Source organism: Ambystoma mexicanum, chromosome 12, assembly GCF_040938575.1.
Source record: "Ambystoma mexicanum isolate Mex_15411 chromosome 12, UKY_AmexF1_1, whole genome shotgun sequence".
Classification (NCBI taxonomy): Eukaryota; Metazoa; Chordata; class Amphibia; order Caudata; family Ambystomatidae; genus Ambystoma; species Ambystoma mexicanum.
In genome coordinates, this window is record NC_090936.1 from 792465393 (window position 1) to 792478647 (window position 13255).

The following is a 13255-nucleotide window of genomic DNA, read 5'->3' on the forward strand; positions in this document are numbered from 1 at the left end:
AGACCCACGGTTCCTGGAGCTTTGTTGTGAAGGAGGACGTCTGAAGGGGTCTGCACCACACAGGGACGAGGCCGGCAGCAGCGACAATGAATAAAAGGTGTGCTCCTTAAAAACAGGAGAGGCTCTTCAGGTGGCTATCCGGACCACTACAGCAGTGTGCAGCGATTTCGACCACTAAGGCGACCTCTGGCTGAAGAAGATGAGCTGGTTATCCCCACCAGGCTCAAGGGAAGAAGACATCGGACTGGATTTCTCTTAGTCGAAGGGTAGATAGCTCAGGACTGCAGCAGGGCTTTACCGGGACGGGGTAGTTGCAGCAGCTGCCGTTCTCTCCGCTTCTCTTCGGTTCCTTGTAGTTCCAGTGGCGACACTGACTTCTAGCCCAAGAGACCTGCCTTTTATGCACAAAACCCCCATTCAACCAGCCTGGCTGTCAATCACCCAGCAGGGGGGTTGTCCAGCCTGGACAACCACCTCAGCCAATCATGGCAAAGTGTGACTTGGGTTTCCAAGGGTACCCTGTGCAGGGGGTGACTACATCCCTCCCTCACATTCAGCCCACCTAGACACCCAGGCACCTGGTGGAGGGCTTCTGGGCAGAAGCCCGCCAAAAGACAGTGAACAAAGAAGGTGAACCTAGTTTGCTGCGCAAAGTAAAACACAAGAAGGACTTTAACAAATAGAAATGGTGAGTAAACCCAACCGGAGCCAAAAGACGAAAGATATGGTCAAGCGGGTTTATGTTCGAGGCTAATATAATATCCAAGAACAATACCACGTTTATCTAATATAATCGGGGTAGACAAAGTTTGGGTAGATACCACTGCCACCAGCCAAGTCTAAATGTTAAAAGAGCAAAACAATGCTCTAGGAGGTACAGATAAAAAGGGATACGAATTAACCCTTTCCAGTACTCCATGGAAGATGGGGTGTACTGGATCTCTGGTAGATTTACCCTTTTCTGGGAGACGGTAGTCCGCCTCAGAAATGGAGTCGGGGGGGGGGGGGGGAGGGGGGAGGGAGTCTTAAAGACAACCCTGAGCCATGGCACTGAAGGTGCTGTATGACACAAGAAAAGGGGGCTACTGAAGTGGCGTACTTTAGAGTCTGCAATCATAAAAACAGAGAAATATACCTGGCAAAACACAGGTAAGAGGGGGGGGGAAAAAAGCTCACACTCTTACCAAGTGGAAAAAAAAATAAACTCCAGAAGTCCAGCAAAGCTGCTGGGGGACTCCCTAGGTGAGAGGAAATTAGCCATCAATGAGAATTCTCCCTAACAATCGGTGACGGATGCATGAGTGGAAGCCACATCGTCCCGTTTGTTAGGATCAGTGTCAGTATTAGACAATTGTAGAGGCCATGTTAACTGCTTTTCCTCCCTGGAGAGGCAGGGAGGGCCAGGGATGCCTCCAGAGCATTGGTGGTGTAGGTCTGTGGCTGGTGAAGGCTCTGGCAAGCCTTTGTTGAAGTGTGGACACTAGTGTAGTTAAGAGTGGTCAGAATGTCCATTTAAATATCCCTTGTTGGGGTTGGTACCACTGGCAATAGCACAGGTGTCCTTAGAGGGATTGTTCTCCTAACATGGTGAGGCAGATCTTGCTGGTGGCACTGGTGCCCTGGTAGGGCCCGACGACCTTCCTGGTGAGACAGGTTTTGAAGGTGGTCTACTGAGCTTCTGAAAAGGAGAACAGAGGAGACATACCATCCTCAGCCCCTTCATCTGAGGAAGAGAGGAGTGGATCCACCACTAATGTTGGCTGTACTGGCACCCTAATCCCTGGTAGAGGGTATGACGGTCATGGGAGTGCTGCAAGCGCAGACATCGTAATAGTCGCCGAGTTGACAAGGTAGTATGAGCTGCTGTTGGTGCAGCGGTCGCCAGTTTTGTTGACCTTTTTGTCAGTGATGTTGGTATTGATCTAGTCATTGACAGTGTCGTGAAAGGTGTCGTAGTCGATTTAGTTGTCAATGGAGTAGAATGTGGCTTAGACGTCGAGGTAGAGGAAGATGTGCCAGTTGATGGGGTCATCAACGACGAATCAGTAGTGGACGGTGGAGCCGCCTTGGTAAACTGACGAAAGTAGTAATTATTTTAGCGTGGGCACCGCTAATATCAGTGGACGGGTTTGGCATCCTCTTATGCCTTGATGCGGATGAGGCATTGACCTTAGGTGAAGAAGATCTTTCTGCCATTGTCAGACTGTCTCGGCCGGTCTCTGGACGTCTGATCTTTCTCCTCCTGCTGCTGGACGGCTCCTCATTAAACCATGACATCTTACTAGAGGTGGTCCGCTAGATTGTCCTACACTGTCGAAGTGAGGCATGACTCCATACTGAAGCAGAGTCGGAGGCCCCACCAGCGTCGAGCCATGCAACCAGTCATCAGTGTCTGTCAAAAAGTGTCTTATTTGAGAGACTGACAAATGTCACATTCGATGACTTGATGCAGACAGTACAAGCAGTCATGCAGATAGTCGATAGACGTTCTTCAGGCCGCAGTGCACGCAGGCGTTGAAAGTGCTCTTTATCGTGGACTCGGCCATGAGGTAGACCCAAAATCATAGACAACCTTAAGAATACGGGAACCGTTGGTGGACGAGAGCTGTTGGACTTTGGAAACGGTTCACGTCGTTGAGCATGTCTACGAGTCATCATATATTTAAAGAAATTCTCGAAGTAAATAGAGAAACTGTTGAGGACTCCGAACATGAACGTGCAGTAAAAAATCCAAAGATGGCCAACAGGGGAAGAGCTAAGAGCTTTTCCGATTAGCTGTGGGTAGAATGACCCAAAATTGACTATACTAGTGCACAAAAGTGACTGAAGTTTTCAGTTTAAGTTGAAACTGCTCTATGTTACAGAGGATTCCCAGCCCAACAAAGGGGAATATATGACAGATCCAATGCTGGAGAAAGATCCCAGTAAAATAACAAGTCATGCACATCCTGAATATGTGATTGTTTGCCTTGCACCCCCTAATTTGTGCTATACTAAATAACTGAAACCTCCTAAGTAAATATTTGGGGGCAAACAGTCATTAGGCATCAATGGGAAGCTTGGTGCATTGTTATGCAAACCACTGGGGGAAGAGGCAGATTTGCTTTCCTTTTGCGAGAGCCTAGCAGGCTTCTTGGACTCTTCAGCCATGCATGCCAGGCAAATCAAGCAAGTTGTAATGGTTTCCTTGGTATTTCTATTTTTTTATTTTTTTATTTTATTGTTTAAAGCATGGGCGTACCTCAGGAGCAGCAGAGTGCTGTACAAGGTTTGAGTAGCCAGCGTTTCACCTGGCAAATTTTAACAGTGGGGCAGTACTGCGAGTTGTGTTCTGTGCGTCCAATGAAATTATTTCATGGTCAGGTGTTGTTGAAAGTCACGTTTTGAGGGATTTTGCGAAATTGAAGAATGTTTTAAACTAATAAAATGGCAAACTAAGATGCTTAAACATGTTTTGCTTTGGTAACCACATAAGAAAAACAGAAAAATTGACAGTCTGCAGATGCACAATTTGATGCTAGCATGCAACATCAAAAATAAGTAGTGAGGTCAATGAAATTAGATTAGCAAAACAAGTGCAAATTGGAAAAAGAATAAACTTAATAAAAATAAATAATAGGAGATAACATTGCTTGCAAAAATGGTTTACGCTACAATGAAAAGTGGTGTGTAGCTTCGAGGGAATTCAATTAACTACAACTTTAGCCATCTTAAAACCAATGGCTCTCTCTATAGCTATACTTTGGATTCAATAATGTACCGCTATGATCATCTGATACAGACAAAGGAAAAGTAGAAAAAAAGGTTATTTCATCATATGGAACATTTACAAACCTGCGTCGTTCCCTGAAATCTGTTGCTGAGGACACAGTGCCATCAGAAGCGGTTGATGTAGAGGTGTTTGTAACTGCAGCATTTACAATAGTTGGAGCTACTGGATTTGTCAATGCTGTGGGAATACTCTCTTTCCCAGAACTATCCTCAGCCCATAAACGATTTGAGGTACTAAAACACCAGCAACAAAAAGAAAAAAAAAAGGAAACTGCTAAACAAAGAAAGTAATTTACTAAACAGCAGGCAGGGAAAATCAGGGTGGGCATATTTTTTTATAAATTGAGGCAACATTGAAATAATGCTCTTTTGTTCAAGGTTTAATGTAATATCAATGAGTGATGTTTTGGAGGAAGTTCAGAACAAAACTAACTACAGAAACCCTGTTTTGAAATATTTCTAGATTACTTACCCAGCAACGGCATGTGCCACTTTTTTGCCAGAAAGTATTTTTGTTCTAGACCAGTGTTGGTCAAGCTGAGGCCCTCTGGATATTTCCAGTGTGACACCCATGTCCCTCACCAATATCTCTCCTTGCTAGAAACAAACCCCTGGAAGCACACAGGTTGCCCAAGGCTTATTCCAGAGGATGTCAAATAGTACTTAAGTTGTCAAATAAAAATATCCAAAGCCCTGAGAGCTATTAAACAAAATTACAAGTACATACAAAAGCTTGTTAAGAGCTATATATTCCAAATAAAGTCTCCTACCTGCTTTGTGTGCCAAATGTAGAACCCATTGTCTTTGCAGTTGTATTTGGACTGACAAGAACATTCTTCTGAAAACTAGAAGGAGCTGCAACTGTTGAAGTCAATTTTGAGGTACTACTTGTAACAGAAGAACACATTATGTCGTCTGGTCTTCTACCAAAAGAACTACTGCAGAAGTAAAGAACAAATAGGAACGGATAGTTTCTTGTAAATGAAATGTTGCTCGGAATACAGCACATTTGCTCACACTTTACTGTGTTTCTCTAAGGTCTATGCATCACATTTACCAAATTGATAGAAAATATTTGCAACTATCCCCATTACAACTGCCATGCCAGGTGCCAAGTGGTTGGTACCGGAGATGTTACTTGGGTAATGTCCACATAGTGTTACTTTATGCACTACCATTGGAGCATTTTCTCAATACCAGCCAGGCATCATGTTTGGGCCCCAAGGGACTTTCAGGTCACCATATGCTTTGTTTTATTGACCCCAGGTTATAGGTCCAAAAGGTGGTCAAGACCTAAAGGAATCATGAGAAGCCAGTCTCTGCTCTGGAGGAACCTTAATTGAAAAACATTTGTGGATCTAAAAGCACCACAAATTCAATGACCGAGTCCTAAATGATTTTGGAGTCCAACATGAATGGTGAAAATACCTGTATTACTTTTTTTGCTTTTTAAAATGTTGGCACGCAGACAGAACCTCTGGTTTAAAGAGGTGTTAGGTAAGAATTAGTGCTGTCCAACTGGTTTGGGACTACACAAGACTTATCTCTTGGTATTAGGTAACCCAACTTTCAATATAGGCCTGTACTACACAAGTTGTTGGTGTGACTGAGCAGCCAGGCCTATCTTAAGAGGGGTAATGTGAGCTGGAGAGCTGTACAATAAAATCATTAAACACAAGTATCCAAGCAAACACTTACACACTAAAAGTTATAATAAATTATTTATTTATACACAAGAATATTTAAAGCATTCTTTAAAAAGCATTTATTAGCTGTAACCTTAATCCCAAGTTAGGATTCAATTCAAAAATTGAAAAAAGCAGGCGAGTAATTCATTCATATGTTACACATGTTCCAGCACACAGAGCCGACGTCATTGGAGGTCAGTATAACATTTATATAGTAACATCTTTGCAATATTGAGTTTTCAAGGAAGGAAAGGTAAGGGTAAGATCAGAACAGACCGATGGGTTACAAGAACAGTAAGGTTCTCCCAAAGGGATACAGGCAGTCTATTATCCCAGCATTTAAGTGTTCAACATTTAAAACCTGTAATCAAACACGCACTGCCAAAGCCAATAGGTTCAGAAGGTGGCTTTTAGGGAACCATGACAGCCAAAATCAATGGGCAAAGTCAAAGTTCTGATGCTCTTCTTCTTAGGAAAATGATCTTAAATAGTTAAGTGTTCAAAAGAGAAATCACAGCAACTCAAGGAGTCACCTTTAGAAAGCACAAGCTGGTGCGGGTGCTTTTGCGCGGCTCGTAAGATGGCTACTGCCTGAAAGTGCTCAGATGGAGGCGCAGACATCTGGCCCCGTTACATGGTTTCAAACGTGGCCACCAGACAAACAAATTCTAGTGGGTTGCATCGGAACCTCTCCTGCACACGAGGATACCGATCCGAACCCTGAGCGTGCCATGGATCTAGAGAAATTGATGACTGTGGGCAGCGAGGCTGTGGCGCGCTGGGTGCCCACCCCTCTTCCCCCCCCCCGGAGGCAGTTGGTCCACTGCGGATGGTGCAGCTCGCCTGCACGGAAGCTGCTGAGCTTCGGGCTAGGCTTGGTGGTGACTGACACCTGTAGCTCGGCGGGTTATGCTGGGGAGCAGAGTGCTGAGCTGAGCCCGGGCTGTGCGCCATACCTTTGGGGTCTTCGGATCCTGGCCCCCGCCATCTCTACGTTCTACGCTCTGCACTCTGCACTGGAAGGCTCCGTGGTGTTCTGGCGGAGCAGCGGGAATTGCAGGCGGCCCCATTGTGGAGGGGCTCCGAGCGTGACTCGGCAGGGGGGCCTGTGTGGGGCTGAGTTGCAGCCCCGGATCTTTGGAGCGCTTTGAGGCGGACTCTTGCATAGTGAGTGGGGGTGGGGGGGTGGGGACCGGAGGACACTGCCATTTCCCCCCCCACGGACTCAGCCCTGCTGTGCATGCTGCTCCTTGTTGTAGGCGGGAGGGGGGCCCGTAGCTGAGCCGGCGGGTCTGGTTGGAGCCCCTCCTTTTCATTGGCTGGGCGTGCAGGGGCCTGTGGGGGCTGCCCCCCACCTTCTCTGTCAGGATCTCACCAGCGCAATTTAACCTAACTGGGTAATCACCCCCACACGGACCTCACCCCAAGAACTGTGGACATAGCGAACGGCCAGGATGGCCCATACATTCACGCCAGCACTGGGGGTGGGGCGATCTTGTGGATGTGGTCAGGGTGGATGACCCCGGCATTACAAACAAGCAAGTCTAGTGACACTCGGGGTGCTGGCTCTGCAGGAAGCAAGGTCAACAGGCGGCAGACCAGCTTAACCTCATAATGGACGGGTACCTGCCACCCCCCCCCCCCCAACTCGGGGAACCCTCAGGCATGTATGGCTTCCACTAAACCTTTGGTACACCCTCTGTGGTAATTTCTGCACTCCTCCTGGGCTCACGCTGATATTGAGACGTACGTGTGAGGTGGCTTTTATATGGACTGTAGTATTGGACCTGCTTCAGATGTGACATCACTCTTTTCTGGCCATCTCCGCTGGAGAGCTTTTCCGCCTGGCTCCACACAAACTCAAAAAGCCTTAGCTCGGAGGCCACCAGGGGGCGCGCAGGCAATGGCTGCCTGATCGCATCGCTCCCGCCGGATCCGGTCTTTCAGAGGGTATTGAGCCCCCCCCCCCCCCCGAGACCCCCCCGGAGGCCCACCTGCATTTTAAGCCGATCAACCCCCCGGGCACCCCCGAAGCCAAAGAACGGAGTCTGCAGACCCCGGGAAGCCCGAGATCAAGTCCCGCGTGAGCCGCGGGAAGTCAAGATACGCAGCCTGCCCGGCCGCAGAACCAGCAGGGCAGCGAAGCCTTCCGGCGCATTTCCTGACTACACGCGGCGAGAGGCGGGCGGAACGTAAGCCAGCCCCGACTGGAGCCGGAGACCAGCACCGGGAGCAGGGAGTGGAGACGGGACAGCGCGGACCCGGAGCAATCCCCCGTCGGGTCGCGTCGGAGGCCTTCTCGCGCCTTCTGGCCCGGCCACTGCAGAGGACGGGCCCCTCCTCCCCCGCCGGAGCTGAGGATCCGCGGGCGGCGCGGCGGGAGCGGGCCCCCATGGGGAGTCTTTGGATCCGTGCCGGAGATCGGAGGTGAGGGGGCGCGCTCGAGCACTGGCCCCCCTCCTGCCTCTAGCTGCTACCCGGGTGAGTGGCCCCCGCTGAGGGACGGTGGGGCGAGTGCCCGCCCGGAAGGATCCCCCCCGCCCACTGTGGGGATCTGTTCTAAGTGTAAGGGGGACAGGAGCTGCGACCCCCCCATCGTGGGTCCCGGGGCCCAGGTCCCACAGGGGCAGCCGCTCCCACGACCCCCCCGGGGGGGGGGGGAAAGCAAGGACGGACCCCGGCTGGCCACAGTGACCTCGACATAGGGTGTGAGGCCCCCGCCGGGCGACAGTGGGGCGTGTGCCCGCCCTCAGCTTGGTGAAGCTTTCTCCCCGAGGCGCGGGGCCCATCTCACGGGAGCGCCTGCGGCCCGTGCCGGGGAGGCCCTCCTCCCCCCCCCCCCGACGGGGGCGCGATAGGCGGACCTCCTGCCCTCGGGACATATACCGGATGAGCTGGAGAGAGACTTTGCAGGGGTACCGCTTTCAAGAAGCCAATAGGGGCAACAACGGTTTGGGCCTCAAAAGAACCATGGCCCAGTCGGAGGATACGCCTCCCCCCCCCCCCCCCCGTCGGCTATGGAGAGGGGCTTCGCCTCGATCCTACAAGAAATCAGGGACACGCGCTCTGACATAGCCCAGAAACTCGAAAAAATGGACCAGAGGGTGGAAAAGGTTGACGACAGACTGCTTCAGGTTGAGACCAATCAATCCTCATCAGTGTCCCAAGACATACAATTTAAGTTGAGGCTGGAGGCCCTGGAAAAGAGAGACGAGGAGAGAGCCCGGCAGATGGACGATTTTGAGAACAGGGAGAGAAGGAATAACCTCAGAATCTTCGGGGTGCCGGAGCTGGAAGGAGAGACAGAGAGGGACGTCATCAGAGCAGTGCGGGACATCATCACCCTCCTATTTGCCGAAGAGATGACCACGGAACCTACGTTCGACAGAGTGCACAGGGCGGGGGGCAGATCGGGGGGCCCCCGGTCGATACTGGTCCAGTTCCACTACTACTCAGAGAAAACGAAGGTGCTGGAGGAAGCCAGGAAGGCCAGAGATATCACCTACAATAATGCCCAGGTCTCAATATTCCAAGACCTTTCCGCCTACACGTTAGCCAAGCGGAGAATGTGTCGCCCGCTCACGCAGCTACTCAAGGAGAAGGGAGTGCGATATAGATGGGGCTACCCCTTCTCCCTGACTTTCGAATACATGGGCCAAAGAACCACCCTGGTCACGGAAGAGGACATCCGGGGAGCCCTGCTGGAATATGCGACGGACTCTAATGCCCGGAGGGGCCCGTCGGGGCCGGAGAGGGCTGGACCTAGTGGCCCCGGCCCGTCGGGGGAAAGGAGGAGGCGAACCGGCGCACGAAAATTCAGAAAAATGAATACGCCATCACCAGCTAAAGAAGGGGAACGGAGAGACCCGGATGACTGAGAAAGGGGTCGCAGCATACAGGTTGGGACAACTCGGTTCGGTGCGTGTGGTTGTACCGATTCCTACGCCCCGACGAACAGCAAGTATACGGGATGTTTTGAAGGGGTGGGGCCCTGGGGGCTCAGGAGGAACAGCTTCCAAAGCGATCGGCCCGGCTAGGGGAGCGGGCTGGTGGTTCGGCCAATAGCCAGATATGGCGGGACAATTTGGCTGGACGCCGGGGAGGGGGTCAACGCAGGAGTTGGGGGGTTTCAGTTTGGGGGGGGGTCCTGGGGGCAGTTGGGGAATAGTTACAGGCACTCCAGGAGGGGAGGGGGGGGGTGCAAAGGATCCAACCATGGGAGTATCCAAACAAGGGTAGTGTAGGTGAGTCGACACGGAGAGTGAAGTTGCTAGATGACGGCTGAGGGTCTGCCGGCCCTGGGAGTGGGCACCCTTAATGTACGGGGCCTGAACACCCCCACGAAGAGGTCCCTGGTCTCTAGAGAATTCAGGAGGGCTGGTCTTGATATCCTCTTCCTGCAAGAGACTCATTGGGCAAGAGGGAAGGAACCCACGATGAGGGGGGGAGGTATAGGAGAGGTGTTCTGCGCGTCCCACGGGGCCAAGAAGAGGGGGGTGGCCATCCTTCTGGGGAGAAACGTGGGCTTTGTGAAAGAGGAAATAGTGAAAGACCCGGAAGGCCGATACCTGCTGGTACGAGGATCCCTGCAGGGCTCCCCGCTCACCCTGGCGGGGATATACGGTCCCAATGAGGGCCAGGCCCAGTTTTGGGAGGGGGTGGCGGAGAAACTCAAGCTCTTTGTCGTCCCTCAGCTTTCCAGGCCCACGGATGTCCACATGGCCCAGTCCTTCCGGATGGTTAACGCAGAGCTGGGCTTGGTGGACACGCTCCCCTCCCCCGGAACGGGTACTCCTTCCTACACATATTATTCGTCCACCCACTCGTCCTTTTCTAGAATTGACTACATCCTGGTGGACGAGTCCCTGCACTCGTATGTCTCGGGCCACAAGGTCGACCCCGTCCCCTGGTCGGACCATGACCTGGTTCGAACCACCATTGCAAGGGGCGGGCTAAGCGACCACAGAGGGAGATGGAGATGTAACGACTCCCTGCTGAAAGATGAGGTCCGTGCCCAGGAGGTGCTGGAGGCTATTACGGAATTCTTCGAATTTAATGACAATGGCGAGGTGGGCCCACACACCCTATGGGACGCCTTCAAGGCCACAATAAGGGGCTTTCTCATTAAAATGAGCGCTCAGGCCAAAAGAGTGAGGGAAGCCCAGGAGAAAGCCCTGAGGGGGAAAATTGCCCAACTCCAACCGGTGGGGCCCTCAGCAGCCCCCTTGGATCACGGTCAGCTCGAATCGCTGACCGATTATCGGCTCCAGCTGCGAGACCTCCTCTTGCACAAAACGGAGCGAAGCCTCCAACTGGTCAAGCAGAAGTATTATGTAAAGGGGGACAAAGCGGACAGAATCCTAGCCTGGAAACTGAGGGAGGTCCAGAGGGAAAGAATGGTAAAGGCAGTGAGGAGTGAGGAGGGGACCATGGGCCATGACACTCCCCACATAGGAGAGGCCTTCCGGAGATATTATGAAAAACTCTATACCTCGGAATGTGGCAAGCGGGACGAGGAGATAGAGGGGTTTCTCAACTCGGTCCGGATACCGGCCCTGTCCGGGGAGATGGCCGAGGGACTGGAGGGGCCGGTGACCGAGGAGGAGGTGGGTAATGCAATTAGCGGGATGAAGGCGGGGACCTCCCCCGGGGAGGATGGCTTCACAGTGTCCTTCTACAAACGGTACCGCTCTACTCTGGCCCCACACTTAGCTAAGGTTTTCAATGCGGTATAAGAGGGGGGGACCCTTCCGGACTCCATGATGGAGGCCATAATTGTCGTCCTTCCCAAGGAAGGTAAGGACCCCAATGAATGTTCCTCATACCGCCCTATATCCCTACTAAACATTGATGTCAAGGTCCTTGCCAAAATCATTGGGAAACGGATGGAGAAGATTCTGCCGGCACTGATCCATGGGGACCAGGTGGGGTTTGTAAGGGGTAGGCAGGGCTCAGACAACATCCGTAAAACTATAAACTTGATCCACCAGGCCCAGAACTCTGAGCTTGACGCGAGCCTCCTCTCTCTGGACTCGGAGAAAGCGTTCGACCGGGTCGAATGGAGATATATGGAGCTACTCCTCCAGAGAATGGGTTTCGGTGCACACTTCAGGGGTTGGGTGACGGCTCTTTATAGAGCTCCGAAGGCCAGGGTACAAGTGAACGGCAGGCTGTCGGACCCCTTCCCCCTCTCACGGGGCACGAGACAGGGGTGTCCACTGTCCCCCCTGTTGTATATCCTTATGATGGAACCCTTGGCCATAGCGGTGAGGTCGCACCCGGAGATCAGAGGGATAATGAGGGGCGAGGTGGAATTTAAGCTCTCCCTGTTCGCCGATGACATCCTGGCATACCTGGTGGACCCCGGCGCCTCCCTCCCCCCCCTCCTGTCCCTGGTGAACGCATTCGGGCACTTCTCGGGGCTAAAGATTAACGCTTCCAAATCGGTCCTTCTCCCCATGCGGGTAAATGACCCGGCTCTGGACCCCGTGGGCACATTTCATGAGATCACAGTGGGCAAGGTTTCCATACGCTACCTGGGAGTCCTCCTCACCAGGGACTTGTCCCAACTGTCCCCCGCCAACTATGACCCGGCCCTGGCTAGCATTACCAGGGACCTCAGGAGGTGGGGCTCTATGATCTTGTCTTGGTACGGCCGCATGACGGCAGTGAAGATGAACGTGCTGCCGCACCTGCTGTATCTCTTTACCTCTCTCCCATCCAACATTCCCAACCACCTCATGAGGACACTACAGAATGCGGTCCGAGAGTTTATCTGGCAGGGCAGGACCCCGAGGACAGCGAGGGTGGTTTTGACCTTGCCGAGGGAGATGGGGGGGTTCGGCTTGCCTGACTTCCAGCTCTATTTCCGGGCAGCCCAGCTGCGAGTCCTCCTGGAGCACATGAGGGAGGGGATGGGCACCTACTGGTCTTACACCTGGAGGACATGGACGCTCACCCCCTCAAGGTACACGATCTTCTCTGGGCACCACACAGGTTCATCCCGAACAGATTGAAATCCCATCCCACCTCGGGCGTTCTTTGGGCAGTCTGGAGGGAGGGCCCCCAGACGGCGCACTTAACGACGTGGCCATCCCCAATGCCCTCTCTCTGGGGACACCCGTTCAGATTAGGTAACAGGGGTTTTTCCGAGGCACAGGCATGGTCTGATTCGGGTCTAGAATGGGCGGGACAGCTGTTCCGGGAGGGGGAATTCCTGCCGTATGAGGACCTAAGGGACGCCATTGGGCGGGGGTCTCTTTCCGTGTTTGAGTATCTACGCCTGAAGGGAATACTCGGCGACCAATCATGGGGAGAGAACTTGAAGAGGCAGCTGACCCCCTTTGAGAAGTTCCTTGATATGGCGACCTCTAGAAAGGGAGCCGTCTCCGGAATGTATAGAATCCTCAACACTGTGAATTTGGTAGAACGGAGGGGCTTCCGCTCATATTGGAACGATCTCGCAGGGGAGGTGATTTCGGAAGACACCTGGGCGAGGATCTTCAAAATTGCTTTCCACGGTAATTTGTTCACGGCAGATATGGAACATAACTAAGATTTTGCAGGGATGGCACAGGGACCCTGTGAAACTGTCTAAAATGTTTACGGCGGTGTCCCCCGATTGCCCGAGGGGCTGCGGCCAGAGGGGCTCACGAGGCCACATGTGGTGGCACTGCCCGAAGGTGCAGGCGTACTGGGCAGAGGTGAGGGGCTGGATGGCTGAGGTCACAGAGGAACTGCTTCCCCGGGACCCCCTGACGGTGTTGTTGGGCCTCCCGCCAGAGACCTCGGACCTC

General features: G+C 52.5%; 1 protein-coding gene across 3 annotated transcripts in view; it reads right to left on the bottom strand.

Moving 5' to 3' along the window:
- The window catches only part of PPP1R12A (protein phosphatase 1 regulatory subunit 12A), a 2468713-nt gene that overhangs the window by 1422424 nt on the left and 1033034 nt on the right, over nucleotides 1-13255 (bottom strand). For 2 of the 3 annotated variants that reach the window (XM_069629288.1, XM_069629289.1), the window contains exons 13-14: nucleotides 4542-4709; nucleotides 3835-4005 (exon numbers count right to left, since the gene is read on the bottom strand). In XM_069629288.1, the coding sequence (XP_069485389.1) occupies nucleotides 3835-4005; nucleotides 4542-4709 (339 nt within the window). The remainder of the gene's footprint in view (nucleotides 1-3834; nucleotides 4006-4541; nucleotides 4710-13255) is intronic. The other variant, XM_069629290.1, reaches the window with a different exon arrangement.